The 20,202-nt window shown below is 40.2% G+C and overlaps 1 protein-coding gene across 1 annotated transcript in view; it reads right to left on the minus strand.

Annotated features, from left to right (window-relative positions):
- NUP210 (nucleoporin 210) overlaps nucleotides 1-20,202 on the minus strand; it is a 170,250-nt gene that overhangs the window by 73,992 nt on the left and 76,056 nt on the right. The window contains 4 exon segments of the mRNA XM_020981244.2: nucleotides 506-679; nucleotides 2,412-2,633; nucleotides 9,882-10,027; nucleotides 16,049-16,247. Of these exon segments, the coding sequence (XP_020836903.2) occupies nucleotides 506-679; nucleotides 2,412-2,633; nucleotides 9,882-10,027; nucleotides 16,049-16,247 (741 nt within the window).

Raw genomic sequence — 20,202 nt, forward strand, 5'->3', positions numbered from 1 at the left:
AGCAGAACCAGGAGAATATTATACACAGTAACAGCTATATTGTAATGATGATCAACAATGAATGACTTAGCTATTCTCAGTAATACAATGATGTAAGACAATTTCAAAAGACTCGTGATGAAAAGTGCTATTCACCTCCAGAGAAAAAGCTGAGAGAGACTGAATGCAGATCAAAGTATACTTTTTAAAACTTTCTTTATTTTTCTTGGAGTTTTTTTTGGCCTGTGCTTTCTTTCACAATAGGACTAATATGGAAATGTTTTGCATAATTTCACATATATATAATCAAAATCAAAGTATTTGCCTTCTCAAGGAAGGGGTAAGAGAGGAAAGTAGGGAGAGTATTTGGAACTCAAAATTTTTAAAAAAATGAATGCTAAAAATTTTTAAACTGGAAAAAAATAAAATATTTAAAGTGAAAAAGAAAATATGGTTCCTTTTGAGAGAGTTCTACACATCAGCATCTGCCTTCCCATCACCTCTTTAGTGTTAGGCTCACACTTACCACCTGCTTGTTCTGTTGCATCAAAGGGCAGGACAGATCCAGCTGAGGATTAGCGTAGACGGGTGTAAGGGTGAGTCGTGAAGGTGGGGTACAGATAAACTTCACTACGGCTGGCTCTGTGGCTGGGAAGGGGTTGGTGACACTGGGCTTGTTTCCAACTGTGAGAGCGATGACCTGTGTGAACCCCATGAAAAGATCAGAGAAAGCAGCAGACCAGCAGCGGGACAGCCGAATTCCTCTCCTTTTACATTTCTAACTCATTCCATGACCCCTGTCAAGTCACTTAACCATCCTATTCTGTGTCTCTGTTTCCCCACCTATAAAATGGGAATGATGATTCTCTGTCTGCTGCCTGCCCTTAAGGGATGCTGAGAAGACAGACAAATTAATATGGGTGAGACATTTTGAGTTTCTCAAGACAAAAAAGAAGTCACTATAAAAATTCAAGGTTGTATTACCATATTCACAAGTTCACAGGTTTTTAATGAGAATTTAAATAGATTTGAAAAGGCAGACATAAAAAATGAAGTATAGATATAAGCTATAGCATGAATAAAGGTAGACTAAAGAGGACGCCTAGGAGAGCATTAGAAAAGGCAAGGATCCAGGACCTATGTGGAAGTACTTAAGACTGGGACTATCTAGCACAGAAGAGAGAAAATTCAGACAGACATAAAAGTGACCTGGGAGTCATAGACCAGAGGTCATAAATAATATTATATTAGAGCTAGAAGGAACATTGGAAGTCATTTAGTCCAACCTTATTTTAGAGATGAGGAAAATGAGCCTCAGAAAAGTTATGCAGCTTGTCTATAGTTACAATCACAGGGCATAAGCAGGGCTGGGACTCAAATCAAGTCTTTTGATTCTCAATACAATTCATTTACCTTTGCACCATGCTGCTTCTCAGAAACGTGTGTGTGTATGTGTACATTCTGAGCCAAGATAAAAAATTGTTCAAGTGGTAACAAATATCTCATGATTAGACACATTATGACTTCAAAAGAAAAAGAATCTGCCAGGCCCAGGAAAACCTCTGATACTAGTAGCTGCTCAGAGTCCCAGAAACTCTCAAAGACTACATGTTTCAGAGCAGGACTACAGCAGGGTCATGGGATATAGACCTAGGGCTGGAAGTGGCTTCAGAGGATACCTTGTCCAACCTCCTGAGAGCTGAGGCCTAATAAATGATTTGCTCAAGGCACAAAGGAAATAAGAACCAGACAACGGGGTTTGAAAATAAGTCCTAACTCTAAAGCCAATGCTAACTGATTTGCACTGGTAGGGGGAGTTTCATACACCATGATTCAAAGGTCAACAGTTCTCCTCCCCACCTCCAAAAAAAGAAATCCAGTAAACAACACTGCAAAATGTTGCTTTTTGTTCTTTATTCTGTGGCTAAATTCGTTCTTGAGGGAGAAAACCATTTCATGGGAGGATCTAATTGATTCCTTCCAGCTGTGACATTCTTAAGTCCTAAGGACCATTCTAGCTCTGAAATTCTATATTCTAAAGCCCTTTCCAACTCTGACATTCTCTGTTCTATTAATCTTGTGGGTAGGTGTCTTTACTGATTGTCACTCAGTCTGAATTCATTCATCAGATCCCTTCCAATTGGACAGCTGCATAAATTTTTCTGGGGGGATTTTGAGACGGTATAGTCAGTGAGAAAATTCAGGAGAACAAAATGCTACCCAGGGCAGGAAGGCTAGGTGGGGTACCTGGGAAGCCTGCATGAGTGTCTCAAAGGAAGAAGAGGTGGGGGCCACAGACAAATTGCCAGAGTCCCAGCTCTTCCAGGCAATCTCTGATTCATTGGTACCCTCCTAGAGACTCCTGGGTCCTGTCCCAGCCTTGTCTGTGTTTCCTCTTCAGGACATTCCTGACCACTGTCCCTGCTGCTTACCTGTTCTCCCAAGGATTTACAGGTCACTCGGATCCAGTGCTGCAGGTAGTTGCGGGATGCAGGGGGCCCAAAGAGAGACAGACCAATGCTCTCAGCATCTTCTGTGGTGATGTTTCGGAAGAATTTAGAAGGCTCTAGGACCCAGGGCTTAGGACCCCCTTCAAATAACATCTCTTTGGAAGAACCCAGGGTCACCAAAGCCACAGAAGAAGGATCAATAGTCTGAAAAGAAAATAAAGGACAAGATCTGCTTTCTATGGGTAAAGTAGTGAATGATGAAGAGTTAGGTAACCTGGGTGCAATCCCTAGCTTGTCCACTCACAACTATGGGACCTTGGGCAAGTCACAACTTCTCTGTGGCTCAGTTTCTTCAGCTACAAAATAGGGGTGGTAACATAGTCATTCTACTTATCTGCTGGAATTAGTGTAAAGATCACAGGACCTAGAACAGCAGAGACCATATTGTAATTCCACCATTTTACAGGTGAAGAAATGAAAGCCTAGAGGTAGAACATGTTTGGTCACTTAGGTAGAAAGTGACAGAATGAGGATTCAAAGCAGGACCTTTGACTCTAAATCCAATCTTCCTTCCACTGTGCCCCACCATTATAACGATTTAAAAGCACTCTAAAAATTACAAGGTGCTACACTGACCCAAACATGTCCAAAGCTGAACTCATTATCCTTCCTCTCAAACTCTCCCCTCTTCCTAGGTTCCCTGTTACTGATGAAGGCACCACCATCCTCCCACTCACCTAGAATCAAAACTCAACTCTTCACCCTTTCTCAACTCTCATATCCAATCTGTTGCCAAGTCCTGTCAATTTTATTTTTGTTAACATCCCTAGCATATGCCCCCTCTCTCCTGTGACACTTCCACCACCTTCATGATCCCCCTCCTAGACTATTGCAATAGCCTGCTGATTGGCCTCACTGCCTTAGCTCCCTCCTCAATACAGTCAGTCTTCCACTCAGCTGTCAAACTGATTATTCCAAAGCACAGATTTTACCATCTTTGTCACCTCCAGTATCAAATATAAATTTTAGGTTTGGCATTAAAACCCTTTAAAACTCTACTTTTCCAGACTTCTATAACTTACTTCCCGTCCTCCCTTCCATTCCTTTTCCTTTCCCTTAAAGCTAATTTCATACTTCTGTTGATTATCTCCAAATTATCCTGTATATATAACTTGTTTATACATAGTTGTTTTATGATTGTCTGTTAGACTGTAAGCTTCTTGAGGGCAGGGTTTGTCTTTTGTCTTTTTTTTTGTATTTTCAGAGCTTAGCACAGTGCCTGGCACACAGTAGATGCATAATAAATGCTTGCTGCCTTGACTGAGCTCAGGGTTTACTATTAAAGACGCAACAAGGTTTAATGGATAGTGTTGGACTTTTGAGTCAAGAAGAAATGAGTTTAACCCCACCTCTAGCACTTACAAGCTGTGCAAACCCAAGTCTCTGAACAGCTCTTGTTCTCAGGTAACTTTCTAAAACTGTAAGTGACAGATGACTTGTAGTCTGTGTTGCTAGAAGGAGTTTCCTTATCAACAAAATGTAAAAGGTCCTTGACATATTTAGTTGAAAATAAGCTTCTGAAGGGCAAAGACTATTTCTTTTTTTCTCTGAATCCCTAGCATCTACCAGTGCATGGACCCATGGTGCTACAGGTGCTTAATACATGCTTGTTGATGGATAGTGACACATTGTTGTTATCACAACTATAGCATAAAAGGTATAGAGAAGGCACTAAGCTCCAGAATAAATGACCCCAATAGCAAAGAGCATTAGTCATCGTAGATGTACACACAAGACCAAGTATTAGAAACCTGCATGTGATAACATGCTATCACGTGTAGGAAAGATGCACATCTCCCTGCCAGCCAACAGTGAGAGGCTACTATTTGGTGTTCAGGGACAGGGGTTGAGGTGGGTAGCTCTCAAAGTGGGGCAAGGGAAATCCCATAAATGATTCCTTTTGGTATTGTGTAGCCAGAGTGCTTGCAAGGGGTAAAGCATCCTGCTATCTAGAACAAATTTTTTCCTAGGTAGTTCTGGGTAGAAATTCTATTCATGAAAAAGGCAACGCAGGTTCTCTTTGTCCCAAGATTCTGATGTATGGCTACAACCCTTTTACCAACCCTGCGAGAAAGGTAAAAACATCTACCCCACCAGGGGTATTATATGAATGAAATTAGATATTTGCAAAGTGCTTTGCAAACCTTAAAGCACTATAGAAATGCTAATTGTTATAATTTTATTGTTGTCGTCATTATTACAACAACTAGTACCATCTCCATATAAACATATAGACACCAAGGCTCATGGAGATTACCTGCCAAAGTTAAGCAAGTCAGTGGCTGAATCAGGATGAGAGCTCAGGTCTCCTGATTCCCATTGCAGTGACTTTAGCCAAGCATACACCAAAAGGCTCTGATAAATAATGAGTTCCTTTCCTTCATCCAAGCGTTTGCTTACACATCATTAGCTATCTGGCTGTGAGCCCAAGAGGACCAAGGAAGATAAAGCTAAAAAATAATCATTCCTTGCATTGGTATGGTGCTTTACAATTCACAGAGTACTTTCAATCAGTTCTTTCATCTGACCTTCACCACAACCCTGTCAAATAGCTAAAAGGTTAGGAATGCTGCCTCTGATGCAGTAGAAAGAAAGACACGCCAGGAAGTCAAATGAACTGGGTTCTAGTCCCACTGCTGCCACTAATTCACTTCTTTCTTTGCCTCTGTTTCCTTTCCTGCAAAGTTTGAACTAAATGATCTGCAAGGTCGCTGTAAGCTCCGCAATTCTATTTGTTTCAAAAAACCAAAATGTTACAGATTACAATATTAAGTAATGGGGCTCAGAAGTTGTGGGATCATAGAATTAGAGTTGGGGATGCCATAGAGGTCATCCACTTGTCCAAGATCACCGAGGGACTGAGTAACAGAGGTAGGAAACTGAATCTAAGTTTCCTGACTACATATTCACCTGAATACTCTGAGAGCTTACAAACTAGACCTGCCACATAGTTATTTTTTAATGTTTAAATAATGCATTATGCACTTAATTTTCAGCAGAACCAAATAAACACACATTTACAATTATTCACACCTAAAAATGAATTTCTACATACAATATGTCCATAACAGCTTGTTTGCTACTCTTCCTGTATGGCTTACTTTCTCTGTTTACTTCATTGTTTTCTGAATAGTGTAATCGTCAGTCTCAGAACAAACACCTAAAAACCAGGGACTTGTGTGGGTGGCGCTAGGAGCGTTGGGTACTGGGAAAGCCACTTGGGAAGAAAGGGTATAACACCCCGACAGATAGTGACTGCAAGGCAGGCATCTCAGAAACAAAGTAATTTTAAAATCTGGTTTTTTCTTTCTCCTACCCCAGGTAGGTATGTATATGTTGGACAGATGCTAACCACACTCATTCTAATGACTGTAAGTCAAAAGTCCCTAACATAATCACAGAAGCTAATAGCTGAAAGGGACCTCAGAGGCCATCTTCGTCTAACCCACACTTTCACAAAGGATGGATTCTGCAACATAAGTAGTCAGTTTCTGTATGAATATCTGCAGTGATGGGGATCCGCAAACCTTCTCTACTTTGGACAGGTCTGCTAAGAAGTTTTTCTGCAGTCAAGCCTAAATTTCCCACTGTAACTTTCATTCATCCACCCTAGTCCTGCTCTCACAGACTCCCTGGCCTCCCTCAAGACTCAGCTTAAACCCTGGGCTCTACCAGAGGTTTTACGTCATTATTCGCTCTCCCCACCCCCACTCCCCTACCTTCCTTGAGACTATCTCCATTTACACTGTATGTGTCTTGTACACACATACATAGTTATCTGCACGTTGTCTCCCCCTTTAGAATGGGAGCACCCTGAGAGCAAGGACCATGGTTTGTTTTTTGTTTTTTTTTGTTTTTTGCCTTAGCATAGTACTCGTCACACAATAGTGCTAAATAAATGCATGTTGACTGGCACTTGTTTTATTGAACCAGAGCAGATTCCATACAAAAAATGAGTTGTGCTGAAGTTAAACTTTGCATGCTCAAGGAAAACAAAATTTCTATTGATTAAATTATTAGTGTAAACAAGACCACAGGAGAATTTAATCTGTTAAGAGAAAAAAATTCTTTCAATTTCAACATTGAAAAGAAGTTCAATTTCAATTCCATTTCAACACTCCTGAAACCAATTTAGTGGCATCCACCTGCAGATAATTAATGGGAGTGTGCTTGTAAAGTAATAAGCCTTTTAAAAAGCAATACCTGAATTTACATGCATAAATTGTATATACATCACCTCGGGAAACTATACATTTAATCAATGACTCTGTTGCTATTCAAAGCATCTTCAATGGGAACTGTTTTCAGAACTCATTTATAAGCATCACAAAAAATCAGTTTTAATACATTATAATCACAATTCATTTTTAAAAAGCAAAATCCCCGCACTGTAACTAGCTGATTTTGCTCTCAAGATAGTCATGGCATCCTTGGAAGACTAGATGTATATCTTATTTTTTTTTTCTATCGCATTCAGCTTTGCCCACCTGAAGAAAGTTTCTCACTTGCCTCACCCTTATTTCAGCTTTGCCAAATCTCTGTCACTCCATGGGATCATGCATCTTATTCATAGGCTTGACTCTGAATAAGTTTAGACTGATTCCCCAAATCTCATCTACTACATCAAAGAATGAAGACTTAAAGAGATTTGAAGGGAAGCTCTGAAAGCAGTTCCCAAAGAGAAATATTCTGAGCCATATGAAGGTTTATTGAAATAAGTAGATATCATACCACAGGGGACCGCTCTGAAAGGAAATAACATTTATTTGCATGATTAATTGTTGGTCTGTTTATTTTAAAAAGGATAACCTCATTACATTAAGTCACACTTCAAATTATTCACTGTAAACTATTCACACCCATATTCATTAAAGACTGTTGGCTAAAGTCACTGGATATACTTTGAATGCAATAAAGCTCATTTCCTTTTTTAAAAACTCACTAATCCAGACTTTCCATGAATTTAGACTGACGTTCCTTCCAGGTATGTTGAATTTATAAGATTTTGTAAACTTTTCTATCCTCTCTAGTCTTTGGCAGCAGTCAGGCTTAATGAGGTGGTGGGATTTGTGGGTGCTGCTCTCATTTGGAAGAAGTCAGATGGAAGCATTGCTCTGAGAAGAAGTAAAGGAAGTGTGCTCATCTTGCTCTCTTTGCTTTCATCAGCTGATTTCAATGGGTGAAGGTTAATGTGGTCAGTTTCCATCCTGATCAGACTGACCTCAGCTCTCAGGCTTCTGGATATCACTCCTCCTTAGGCAAAGAGCTTGGGAATGCATCTGTGCACCCCGAAAGGAGACATTTGTCTGTGTGACCTGGGACTGTTGTCTGTCACCCAGTCATTAGGCAGAGGATGATTTGTGCAGCCTCTTGTACAGCACAGGGTCAGGATGCTGATCTACACCTGGGCTGTCATGCCTAATGTACATGGCTGGAAACATCACAGAATGATTGTGTGCAGCTCACATTAATTACCTGGGTGCTAGGCAGAATCTTTCAGAAGCAGATACTTGGAAGCTGAAACAAATTAATCAGAGCTATAGAGGACACCTATGTTGCCCCATAGCATGGTGGAGGGAACATGAGATTTGTTGTCAAGGGCTCCACATCTGAATCTTGGCACTGCTACCTGTCTAACTTTAAGGTAAGTCACATCACCTTCCAAGGCCTTGGTTTCCTCATTTTTAAAGTGAGACTGCTGGGAGTAACATTAACTGCAAGATATTATGAAATAACTCAAGGGAATACACATCTATCCAGCAGAAAAAGAGGAAAAAAATAATTAAAGTAGGCTTATATATTGAGGAGTGATTGTTACATTGGAGGGTTTAGGATACAAGTTACAAGGGAGGCATCTGGAGTGACAGTATATGGGAACTCAAAGAGTGAGCGTCCTTCTTGAGAAGAAGAAGAGTGTGTGGACTTTGTGAGATGAAGGGATTCCAATCTCCTTTATTCAATAACAGGAAGAATCCTGGACTAAAGTCCAATGAGTTAACTCTCACCACATCTAATCCTGATTGTCATTATGGTGTTGGATATAGACTGGAATGTAGGGGAAAGAGACAAGAAATAGGAGGTATATAAAGTGGAGAGATTCACCCTACCCTGATAGATACATAAATACACACAAAACATACGCCTATAACTCAGGTACAAAGCTGACTTTGTAAGATCATAGGATCAAAACTTTAGAGCTCTCTGAAGGGATCTCAGGGGTCATCCAGTCCAACCCCATCTGTCCTGCCTAATTTTATAGATGAGGAAACTGAGGCTCAAAAGAATTAAGTGACTTGTCCAAGATCATAAACTGATACTGAGTGGAAGAGATAGGACTTGAATCCACAGTCTCTGACTGCAATTGTGGTACTCTTACTGTTTCCCTATGCTACATAGAGGACTGGGCTAAATGTATCCTGAGCTCTGGACATGTCATATGTATGTGTGTGTGTGTGTGTGTGTGTGTGTGCATGCGCATGTTTGCTTTTTAAGATGAATAAATAAACAAATCCCTGATATGAGTTGAGAAGAAACTCATTTCACTGGAGAGTTTCAGTTTTGGGCAAATTAAGATTTTATTTTAAAGGGAAAGCATTGCATCATGATATATGTACATACAGACTAGACTTTTCCTAGGCAGTCAGTGCATAAGACACTAATCATATCCACCCATGTAGGCAAACTATTCTCTCTGTGCCTCAGTTTCTTTATCTATCAAAGGGAAATCATAATATGTGCCTTGCTCACCTCATGGTGGTGCTCTGGAATGATTAATATAATAGTATTATATAAATGTGAGAAGTTCTTACTATATCATTACTTTGAGCCTTGACTGATTTCTTCCAGGATGGGGACCTGCAGTCTTTTGCCTTAGGTCTAGCTACAATTAGCGTTTTCATACAGCCAAGTATCTTCCATGAAGTGTTCTTTGATCCCTCCAGTTGGAAATGATCTTTGCTCCCTTGGATTTCACCTCTGATTTGTGCTTCTCCTATGCCCTTTTTATGATCTATTGTGTTAAAGAGCGGCAGAGAGGAGGGGCAGATAGAACATTGGACCTTCACTGAGGAAGACCTGGGTTGAAGCCCCACATCAGATACTTACTATGTGATGCAAATCATAAGTTCTCTGGGTATCAGTTTCTTCATCCATGAAATGGGGGTAGTAGTAGCATCTACTTCACAGAGTTGTGAGGATCAAATGAGATGGTGTAGAGTGTCTTGAAAATCTTACAGCACCACATAAATGTGAGTTGTTATGGATTTATCTATGTCTGTGTCATATCACTGCTACTAAACTGTAAGCCCATGAAGAAGAAAAACTACATATTATTTACCTTTATATCTCTCTCAGCACCTAGCAGAACTCAGATGAATTGTAAGCTGGGCTCACCTTCAGTGGGAGGTAGGCAGCAATGGTAATCTTGGCACTCAGGTGAATGTGACCGTGTTTGTAACTCACGAATATTGTGGTATACCCTTGGATTTCAGCTCTGACCCGGACACCACTGCAGTAATCGGACCCTGGCTTAAGCCTCCCTGCCAGAAGGAACAAATACAAAAGTTAAGAATATACTTTTCATTCAAGTGGGGGTGAAGGAGAATACTGTGGAGGGGAAAGGGGCTCCTAAGCATTCCATTCTTGCACACAATCAGATTTCCTTTAGAAACATTTTGGTTCCATTACAGTTTCACCCTGTGGCTACAGAAATTAATATACTGAAGAATGAAAACAGAAATTCCCTAATGCCAGGGGGTGGGAGGAAGGTGTAGAGTAGGGTATGGATAAGAAAATGGTGGGTGATGCTTATCAAGGAAAAACATGAAGAAAATGCTATTCTAACCAGAGAGAAAGCAGACGAGCAAAATCTACTTGCTCATTTCCATAATTCTGGAGACAGGTGTAATGGGAAAAGCATGTGCTTGAGCTAGGCCCAGCACTGAGAGATTTCAGCTGTGGTGTCTTCAAGCCTAGGATTCCATGCAAATAGTGTACTTGGCAAGGTTCACAGAGGAAAAGAGGGGGGAGAGAGAGAGAGGAGAGAAAGGAAAAAGAAGAAAAGGAAGGAGGAGAGGAAGATGGAGGGGGAGCAGAAAGAGAAAAGGGAGGAGAGAGAAAAGAGGGAGAGAAGGAGAGAGAAGGAGAGAGGGAAAGAGAGAGAGGGAGAGAGAGAAGAGAAGACAAGAGAGTGTAGACTATTAGAGGAATGAAATTCTGCTCCAAGCCTCAGGTTGAGTAACTCTAAGAGATTTAAGGAGGTCTAAAATCACACTCATTTGGGTGGATGTTTGGTTTCAAGGCTGGAAATCATCAAGAGAGTTCCTAAGACTCAGCTTTTATTAGATATGGGAACCTGAATTGGTTTTCCTATCTCTATTTGAGGTCTGGCCCAGAGGAATTCCTAAGTAATCTTATTTGAGCACTTCAAAGTAATGATGATAATAATAATTTATGATTACAAAGCACTTCCCATATTTTACAATCTCATTATCATTATTCCATTTTGCTTTGATATTTCCAGAATCATCATTTCATTGATATGAGTACTCCTTCCATCAATGACAACAAAGATGATGACAGCTGTCATTGATATAATATTTTTAAAAATGTAATTCTATTTTTTAATTAAGTGTTCATGGTGGCTCCTGGATATTGACAGTTACATAAAAAGGAGTCTTGGTGCTATCTGAGGCTGAAATCTCCCACCTGAGCAAACTGACTGATGTTCACTTTGAGATATGGGCCTGCTGAAGTAATCTAGCCACAAGTCCTCTTTCTAGAAACCTTGGAATTTTGCACTGCCCTTATTTCAACCCAGGCATATACTCACAGCAGATAGAGCCCCTTCTCCCTACACTAAACAGCCTTTGAGAGGAAGGTATCAAGCCCATGTTATGACAGTATTCTCTCTTCTGCCCAGTAATGTACTATCTCCAATTCTAAAATGGTTACCTTCCTGGAGATATTTAAATTTAATAAATTTCGATTTCTCCTAGGCAGCTTACAAAGCACACAAAGCCATACTCAAGGGACAGACAGTAATACAGTTTGCTTGTGTTCCTCAGAAACACGGTGTTGTTTTTCCATGTCATTCTAAATTAAAACAGCTCTACAAGCAATCGGAAACACAAAACAATGCTCTATCCTTTCTTTGCTGAAGGCAGGAGGAATATGTGTGCTCTGTGGCTCTGAGGTAGGAGATAGGAAAATGAGGGCTCTCAGTTCTTCTGCAGACCCAGCATCTTCCAAGAAAAGGAAAGAATCACTTTGCATAGTTTATGGTACAATGGAGGATGCACCCTGGCTCTGGAACTGGAAGACCTAGTTTTGTGCCCCACACTGATGCTAACTTCCTGTGTGACTTTGGCAGTCACTTAACCACCTTTAGCCTCAGTTTCCTCATCCATAAAATGCAGGGAACAGACTCAGTGGCCTCTGAAGTCCCTTTGAGCTCTAGAGCTATGATCTTATGATGCTAAGTATTTGTTAAACTGAAATATCATTATCTGAACATTACCTGGTTCCTTCAAGATTGCATTTTGGGAGGCAAGACGGTGTAGTAGGAGGGTGTGGGGCTATGAATAAAGAGCTCTGGGATAAGACAGGAAGGAGACAAGCATTTATTAAGTGCCAAACACTGTGCTAAGTGCTTACCAAATATTATCTCATTTGATGCTCACAAATAAGTGCTGTTATTATATCCATTTTACAGGTAAGGAAACTGAGGCAGATAGAGATTAAGTGAGGTGCCCAGTATCGTACACTAAGCAAGCGTCTGAGGCTAGATCTGAACTCAGGTCTTCCTGACTCCAAGCCCAGAGCTCTATCCATTGTACCACCTATGTACTTTTCAGTCTTGACTTTGTCACTTTTTCCTTTCTCCGGGCCTTAGTAGGAGGCAGAATGCCATAGTGGGAAAAACAAAACAAAACAGAATTAGCTCTGAAGTCAAGGCACCAGGTTCAAATCCCACCCCTGATACTTCTTGGGGAATCTAGAATAAATCATTTAGTATCCCTGGGCCTCCTCTATAAAATGAGAGGATTGGAAAAGGTCCTTTCAACTCCCAAACTCTATGATTCTTATTTGAAGGGAAGACTAAGTCACATTATCTGCAAGGGCTTCAGAGGAAAGGCCAACAGAAATCTTGAGGGAAACTGACTATACTATCACTACGGCTATAGTGTGCACCAAGACTGTAGTCTATGAGCCAGCTCACATTTATCAACCATCTGTAAACGCAGAGTTTGTCTCAGGCAAATGGTGCAGAACCACCCTCAAAATGATTCTCCCCTCCTCTGGGAGAAGAAGGATCTGCAGAAGGACTCTGATGGCCAGCTTCGTGTTCCCAGGAACTGGGCAGCTAATCTCCATGTTCCCAGCCTGCTAACTCTATGACAGAGCACTTTCAGTCTTCTATTTTCCACCTAATAGCTTGCTTCTTTCAGCAAATTAAATATTTATTAAGCCTCTACTAGATGCAACGTCTTGCGTTAGGCACTCTGATGACAGTAAAGCTAAAAAGACATATACACGTTCCTTGCACTCAGCTTATAGTTTAGGAAGGGGAGAGGTAGGAGAGGATCAGGTACACAGATAAATATCATCCAAATCAGAATATGCTAAGTGTAGAACAGGAATGAACGAGGTGTTGTGAGAATTTTGGAGATGGAGAGACTAGCTCCAGCTTAGGAGATCCTGGAAAGCTTACTGGAAAAGATGGAACCATTTTGCTTGTGTTACAGGAGAAAGCTTTTATTTTGATTAGGAAAACTGGGAGTAGGGTGGGTAGTAATACAAAAAAAAAAAGAAAAGAAAAAACATCAGTGAAATATTTGGGTTTTTTGTTTTTTAAGAAAAGAAAAGGAAATCCAGAAGGGGCACATAGCCAAGGAGAGCAGTTTTGTTTCAAATGTCTTAAATGCATACTCATATAAAGTATACAAACATTCTCTTAAAATTGTATGTATGTAATAGAAACCCACTGTTTCCATATACAATCTTCTCTCCTTCTTTGTCTATTGAATTATTCATGGTTTTGGGGGGTTTTTTTACATTTGTTGAGTTCATAGTAAAAGAACAGAAATAGTGGCACCCGGAGCAGGTGAAGACAGTAAAGTCTATTACAGGCAATGGGGAAAATATGAACAAAGGCTGAGAGGAAGGAAGAGGCAAGAAAGAGCTGAGGAATAGGAAGTCATCCGATCTCATTGGAATGTAGAATACATACAGTGAAGAGCAGGAGACAAGGCTGAAAGGAAGTTATCTGAAGCCAAACGGTAGAAGGTCTAGAATCCTGCACTAAGATTCTGGATTGTATTAAACAGACATTGATGGGAGTGTCAATCCATGAAGATGCAGAGAGAATCCTAGTGAAAGAGGTACATAGGAAGAAAGGCCAGACATGTCCACCAAGCTCCAGCCAGAAGCAATCGATAGTAGGCTCATATGTTGAATCTTGGGAAATGGAAGGAATAAGGCTGGGCAGTGATAAGCAGGGAACAAATTAGGATGCAACCTATCTGGGAAACACAGAAATCCAGGGGATCTCAGGTGGATCAGAGGGGATGAAGCCACCAGGATGCTTTCAGGAAGCTGGGGTTTGCTGACTTCTAATGTTGGCTCCCTTCCTTCCACTGAGATATGCCAATGAGTCTCAGTTGGGAATTGACAGGGAGCCATTGAAAGATTTTGATCAGGGGACTAATGGGAAATGCTGGAAAGATTACTCTGGTGGTATTTTCAGGATGGACTAAATAGATGGAGAGAAACTTAGATAGGAAAACCAGAGAGATTTACTACACCAAGAAAGGCTTTCTTCATTAGGAGCTATTAGTACATCAAAGGGACTTTTTAAAAGATAATCTTAGAAAAAAGGAGCAAATATAAGCACGATTTATTATTTTACTAAGTTCAATAGTATTTGTTGACCATTGATGGACATTAGCCAGTTGTAGCAATTCAGTTATAATAAGAATGTATTCTACTTTAATTACTAGTTTCATGACTAAGAAGAAGGCTTCTCTGTAATTCTAATATTGCCTGAAGATATCCCTGGTGACTGGTATACACACACACACACACACACACACACACACACACACACACACACACACACAGAGTGACCTTCTAGGAAAGGTACTCCAGGGGATGGGTACATCTGCTTCCCAGTTACTGCAAACACTTAGCCCCCCAGCCCTGGCAACATAATTGGCCCTTCAAAGACTGCAGGTGCATTAACTGTACCCCTAAAGGAAGGTGAGACATTTTGGGTGCCAATGGTTAGTGTAACAGTGGTAGTGACAGCTGGAGATGGGGTGTAGGAGGGAAAATGCTGATAACCAGTAACCATTAGACAGATGGTGCCCTATGCTTAAACAGAGAAGAAGGTGGCTTCTCTGATAATGAAAATAGAGCTCTCTCCCTTTTTCCAGGAAAGCAAGGAAGGAGTAGAGAAGAACCACATCAGAAATTGGGGCTCCATTTGGGACAGATATGACTAACCCCAAGGAGTTTGGCAATTTTTAGAGAAAACTGTCTCAGACTTGATCACTATACCAGTCAGTGAGCGTGAATTAAGCAGCGCTGGCATTCCAACAATGTTGGGCAATGTAGATGTCAGAAGGAAATTAGACAAAAGATAAAATGGTTGAGTTTTATAGGATCTATGAGTATTGGTCTGATATAGTCTATGCCAGCTATAGACTATATCAACTGGTATAGTATACCATCAGCTAGTACAAATAACTCCTTTGCCAGGACCTAACATCCAGGGGTATAATGGCAAATGCTTAATATCTGGGCTCTCTGGGGAAAAAAAATTGTGTCCATAACACATTTTTAAATTTAATCTACATAATTTATACTTTCAAGTCCAGACAATCAACAAAACTAGTGATGACTGATTTCTAAGGTGTAAATGCTCACTCTGAAGATTTGACAAAGGCTCTCACGAGGGCTCAGAGTTGGCTCCACCACATCCCTGCCAGCATCTAAAATGGAAGTGACATTAAGAGAGGAGAGACAAGGAGCCCTGTACAGATCCAAGAGGTATCCTTCAGCAAGAACTCTGTATTTTGAGTCAGGGATCCCAGGTTTAAATTCTAGTTCCGTGGTTTGCTGTCTGTGTAAAAGTAAAAGAAGACCCAGATAAATGATGTCATCAAAGAAATGTATGATTGAATAGAATAGGCTGGTTACATAGTGAGAGCAATGAATAATGGATGAACAGACTATCTTCTTCCCAGGTATCTTCGCAAAGTCATGATAAAATAAAAAAGTCCCTGAGCAGACTGGATGGAGCCCATGGTGAACCTATGGGAGGGAGTAGTTGAGAGTCATCTAGGATAAGCAGACACGGATGGGTTGTGATTGGCGTTGTGGATGGTCACAGCCACATGGATTAGATCACAGATCCATTGGAATATCTGAAAAAGCATAATTCTCTCCCACCTTCCTCCATGCCCACACAATTACTATTTTGATGCTGAAATCAGGAAAATGGCACTGAATGAATATTCTTGCTTAGCCCTTCCAAACCAGAGAGCTCCTTGGCTTACCTGGGAGTGGCTGGAATACCCCATGATTCTCCACATCCACCATCAGGTCAAAGTGTGAACAGTCACTCAGAGTGACCACCTCATTGACGTCTCCTGGCATAAGACCATTGATCCTCAGGGGAAGCTCCAGAGTTTGGCCCACCCGCGCTTCCACCTGGCAGGGTATAAACTCCATGCTGCTGGGCTCTATTACATAAACCTGAACAGGAGACACAAAGGGCAGAATTATGGCCTGGGTATGGGATCAGCATAAGACTACTCTTTCAAGAGCAATGAAATTTGCCATGAGTTCCCTTCTTTTCAATTTTCTACACTGCCCTCTTTCCTTTCAGTAATCCCAAGCCCTTGTGCCCATTGTCCTTATTGTGACCTTCAGGGTGACTTCATGAGCAGGTTTTCTCCCCACCAGTACTCCATTAGTGATGAACATTTCTACCTCCTCTCCATAGGGATACCAAGATGGCAAGTGGATTTAAGTTAATTCAGACACAAAATATGTAAGTCTTTCTCAGTATAGTTTGAAAGCATCTCCTCCATGAATATTCAAGCTAGAAGTTACCCTTTGCAAAGCAAGTGCTGAAGAAATTAGGGCCACCATAAAGAAGTGTGGTGCAGACTAGGATTTTAGTTCCAGTCTCTCAAAAACAAGGTGTGTGACTTTAGCCAAGTCACTTAAACTTGTCTGGGCTACACTTCCTTGGCTGTAAAATGGACTTGGACTAGATGAGCTCCAAAGCTGGATGGTGGAGATAATAAGACTATGGGACTTAAAGTCAGGAAGAACTAAGTTCAAATTCAGGCTTAGACATTTCTTATCTGCGTGACCCTGGGCAAACCATTTAACCTGTTTCCCCATTTGTAAAATGGGGATAAATAATGGAACATACCTTCCAGAGCCATTGTGATGCACTTTGTAAAGCACTTTGTGCACCTTAACGTACCATATGAATGCTAGTTATTATTATAATAGTGATTATTATTACTCTGAGCTCTTAGATTCTCTTACCACCTACTGCTATGCTGTTGCTATAAGAAAAGCGGATTGTGAAGAATTAAAGTGAGTTATCATCATCATTACCACTATGATTAGTAGTATGGTGGTGGTGGTGAAGTAATAGTAATTAGTCAGTTTAAAAGTATTAAGTACCTACTATGTGCCTAGCATTTTGCTAAATGCTGGGGATACAAAGAAAGGCAAAAACAGTCCCCCTCTCAAGTAGCTCACAATCTAATAGAAGAGACAATGTGAAAACAACTATGTACTCATAAAGTCTAGACAGGATGAATCAGGGATAATCACAGAGCAGAGGGTACCAGCATTAAGAGGGATGGGGGAAGCCAAGATGGTGGAGTCCAGAAGTATTCAGCTGAGCTTTCCCAACATTTCTCCCCAAACAACTTTAAAATAAGGCCTCAAATCAAATTCTGGAGTGGCAGAGCCAACAGAAGGTTAGAGTGAGACATTCTTCCAGCCCAAGACAACACAGGCGGTTGGAAAGAGAGAGCTATAACAAAAGCAGAAGCAGCTTTGGGAACTCTCAAGCCAGAGACAGTGAGGGGAACTGGCAGCTAGTCAGAAAAAGATTATAGGGCACCCCTGGGCTAGCGCTGGGCACAGGACTGGATGCTGTTTGGCAATTCCATTGCCTATATCCACTCTTGGGTCATAGTTCAAGGGCAGAGAAGAACACTTTTGGGTTGAAAGGGAGCAGAAGCCCTGTGTGGCAGTATGACTCTGGGCTTCAAGGACCTTGAGGAACGGTATCTTTTCTGGTCCCAAGGGAGAGCGGGCTCTGAAGAGCAGTACTGATTACAGTTCCAAGGGATCAGGCGCTCTTTCTGAGTAAGGACTAGAGTGCAGACCAGGAGAGCAGTAACCACACCTCTCCCTGGAGCACATCACCTTGGAATTACCAAAAACTTCCAACTCCTCCTCACAACTAGCTCTGAAAACAACCAAGCAAAAAAAGCTTGAAATTTGAGACAGTGCCCCTTCCCCCCGCCCAAGGAGGAGACAGAGCCCAATGTTAACGTAAAGTTCCAAATCAAGAAACGGGGTGGGAAAAATGAGCAAACAAGAACAACAACAACAAAAAAGAACCTGACCATAAAAAGCTACTATGGTAACAGGGAAGATCAAGACACAAACTCAGAAGACAATGAAGTCAAAACACCTACAAACAAAACCTCAAAGAAAAAAATGTAAATTGCACATAAGCCCAACAAGAATTCCTAGAAAAGCTAAAAAAAAAATTCTTTTCAAAATCAAATGAGAATGGTAGAGGAAAAAATGGGTAAAGAAAAGAAAGCAAAGACAGAAAAATATAAAAAGACAATTCTCAGCTTGGTAAAAGAGGAACAAAAAATACTGAAGAAAACACCTTAATAACAGAATTGACCAGATGGAAGAAGTTCAAAAATTCACTGATGAAAATAACTCCTTAAAAAAGTAGAATTGGATACCTAAACCAGGAAGAGTCAAAATTGAGAAAGAATATTATAGACCAATTTCTCTAATGAATATGGATGCAAAAATTCTAAACAAAATACTAGCAAATAGATTGCAGTAACTTATCACAAGAATAATACACTATGACGAGGTAGGATTTATACCAGGAATGCAGGATTGGTTCAATATTAGGAAAACTATCAGCATCATTGAGCATATCAACAACAAAACCAACAGAAACCACATGATCATCTCAATAGATGCAGAAAAAGCTTTTGATAAAATACAACACCCATTCTTATTAAAAACGCTAGAAAGTATAGGTATAAGTGGAGTCTTCCTTAAAATAATAAATAGCATATATCTAAAACCTTCAGCAAGCATATATGTAATGGGGACAGGCTAGAAGCATTTCCAATAAGATTGGGGGTGAAACAAGCCATTGTCACCACTGTTATTCAATATTGTGCTGGAAACCTTAGCTTTAGCAATAAGAGAAGAAAAAGAAATTGAAGGCATTAGAATAGGCAAAGAAGAAACAAAGCTATCACTCTTTGCAGATGACATGATGATATACTTAGAGAATCAAGTAAAAAACTACTTGAAATAATCAAAACAACTTTAGCAAAGTTGCAGGCTATAAAAAAAACCCACGTAAATCATCAGCACTTCTATATATTACCAACAAAGCCCAACAGCAAGACATAGAAAGAGAAATCCCATTTAAACTTACTGTAGACATTATAAAATATTTAGGAGTCTACCTCCCGAAACAAACCCAGGAACTCTATGAACACAATTACAAAACACTTTTCACACAAATAAAATCAGATCTAAATAATTGGAAAAACATCAGTTGCTCATGGGTAGGCCAAGCTAATATAATAAAAATGACAATCCTACCTAAGCTAATTTACTTATTCAGTGCCATACCAATCAAACTACCAAAAATTATTTTATAGAGTTAGAAAAAATAATAACAAGATTCATTTGGAAAAACAAAAGGTCCAGAATATCAAAGGAACTAATGAAAAGAAATGCAGGGGAAGGTGGCCTAGCAATTCCAGATCTTAAATTGTATTATAAAGCAGCAATCATCAAAACTGCTTGGTACTGGCTAAGAAATAGGGAGTGGATCAGTGGAATAGGTTAAATACAAGACACAGTAGTCAATGACTATAGTAATCTATTATTTGATAAACCCAAAGACCCCAGCTTCTGGGATAAGAACCACTCTTTGAAAAAAACTGCTGGGAAAACTGGAAAAGAGTATGGCAGAAACTAGGCATAGACCCAAATCTCACACCATATACCAAAATAAAGTCAAAATGGGTTCATGACTTAGATATAAAGGCTGATACCATAAGTAAACTGGGAGAACAAGGAATAGTTTACCTATCAGATCTATGGAGAACAGAAGAATTCATGACCAAACAGGAGATAGAGAACATTATGAAAAGCAAAATGGATAATTTTGATTACATTAAATTGAAAAGTTTTTGCACAAACAAAGCCAATGCAACTAAGATTAGAAGGAAGGTAGAAAATTGGGAAAGAATTTTTACAACCAGTCTCTCTGATAAAGGCCTCATTTCTAAAATATATAGAGAATTAAGACAAATTTATAAGAACACAAGCCATTCCCCAATTGATAAATGGTCAAAGGATATGAACAGACAGTTCTCAGATGAAGAAATTAAAGCCA

Source organism: Phascolarctos cinereus, unplaced genomic scaffold (genome assembly GCF_003287225.1).
Source record: "Phascolarctos cinereus isolate Bilbo 61053 unplaced genomic scaffold, phaCin_HiC Scaffold_4;HRSCAF=312, whole genome shotgun sequence".
Classification (NCBI taxonomy): Eukaryota; Metazoa; Chordata; class Mammalia; order Diprotodontia; family Phascolarctidae; genus Phascolarctos; species Phascolarctos cinereus.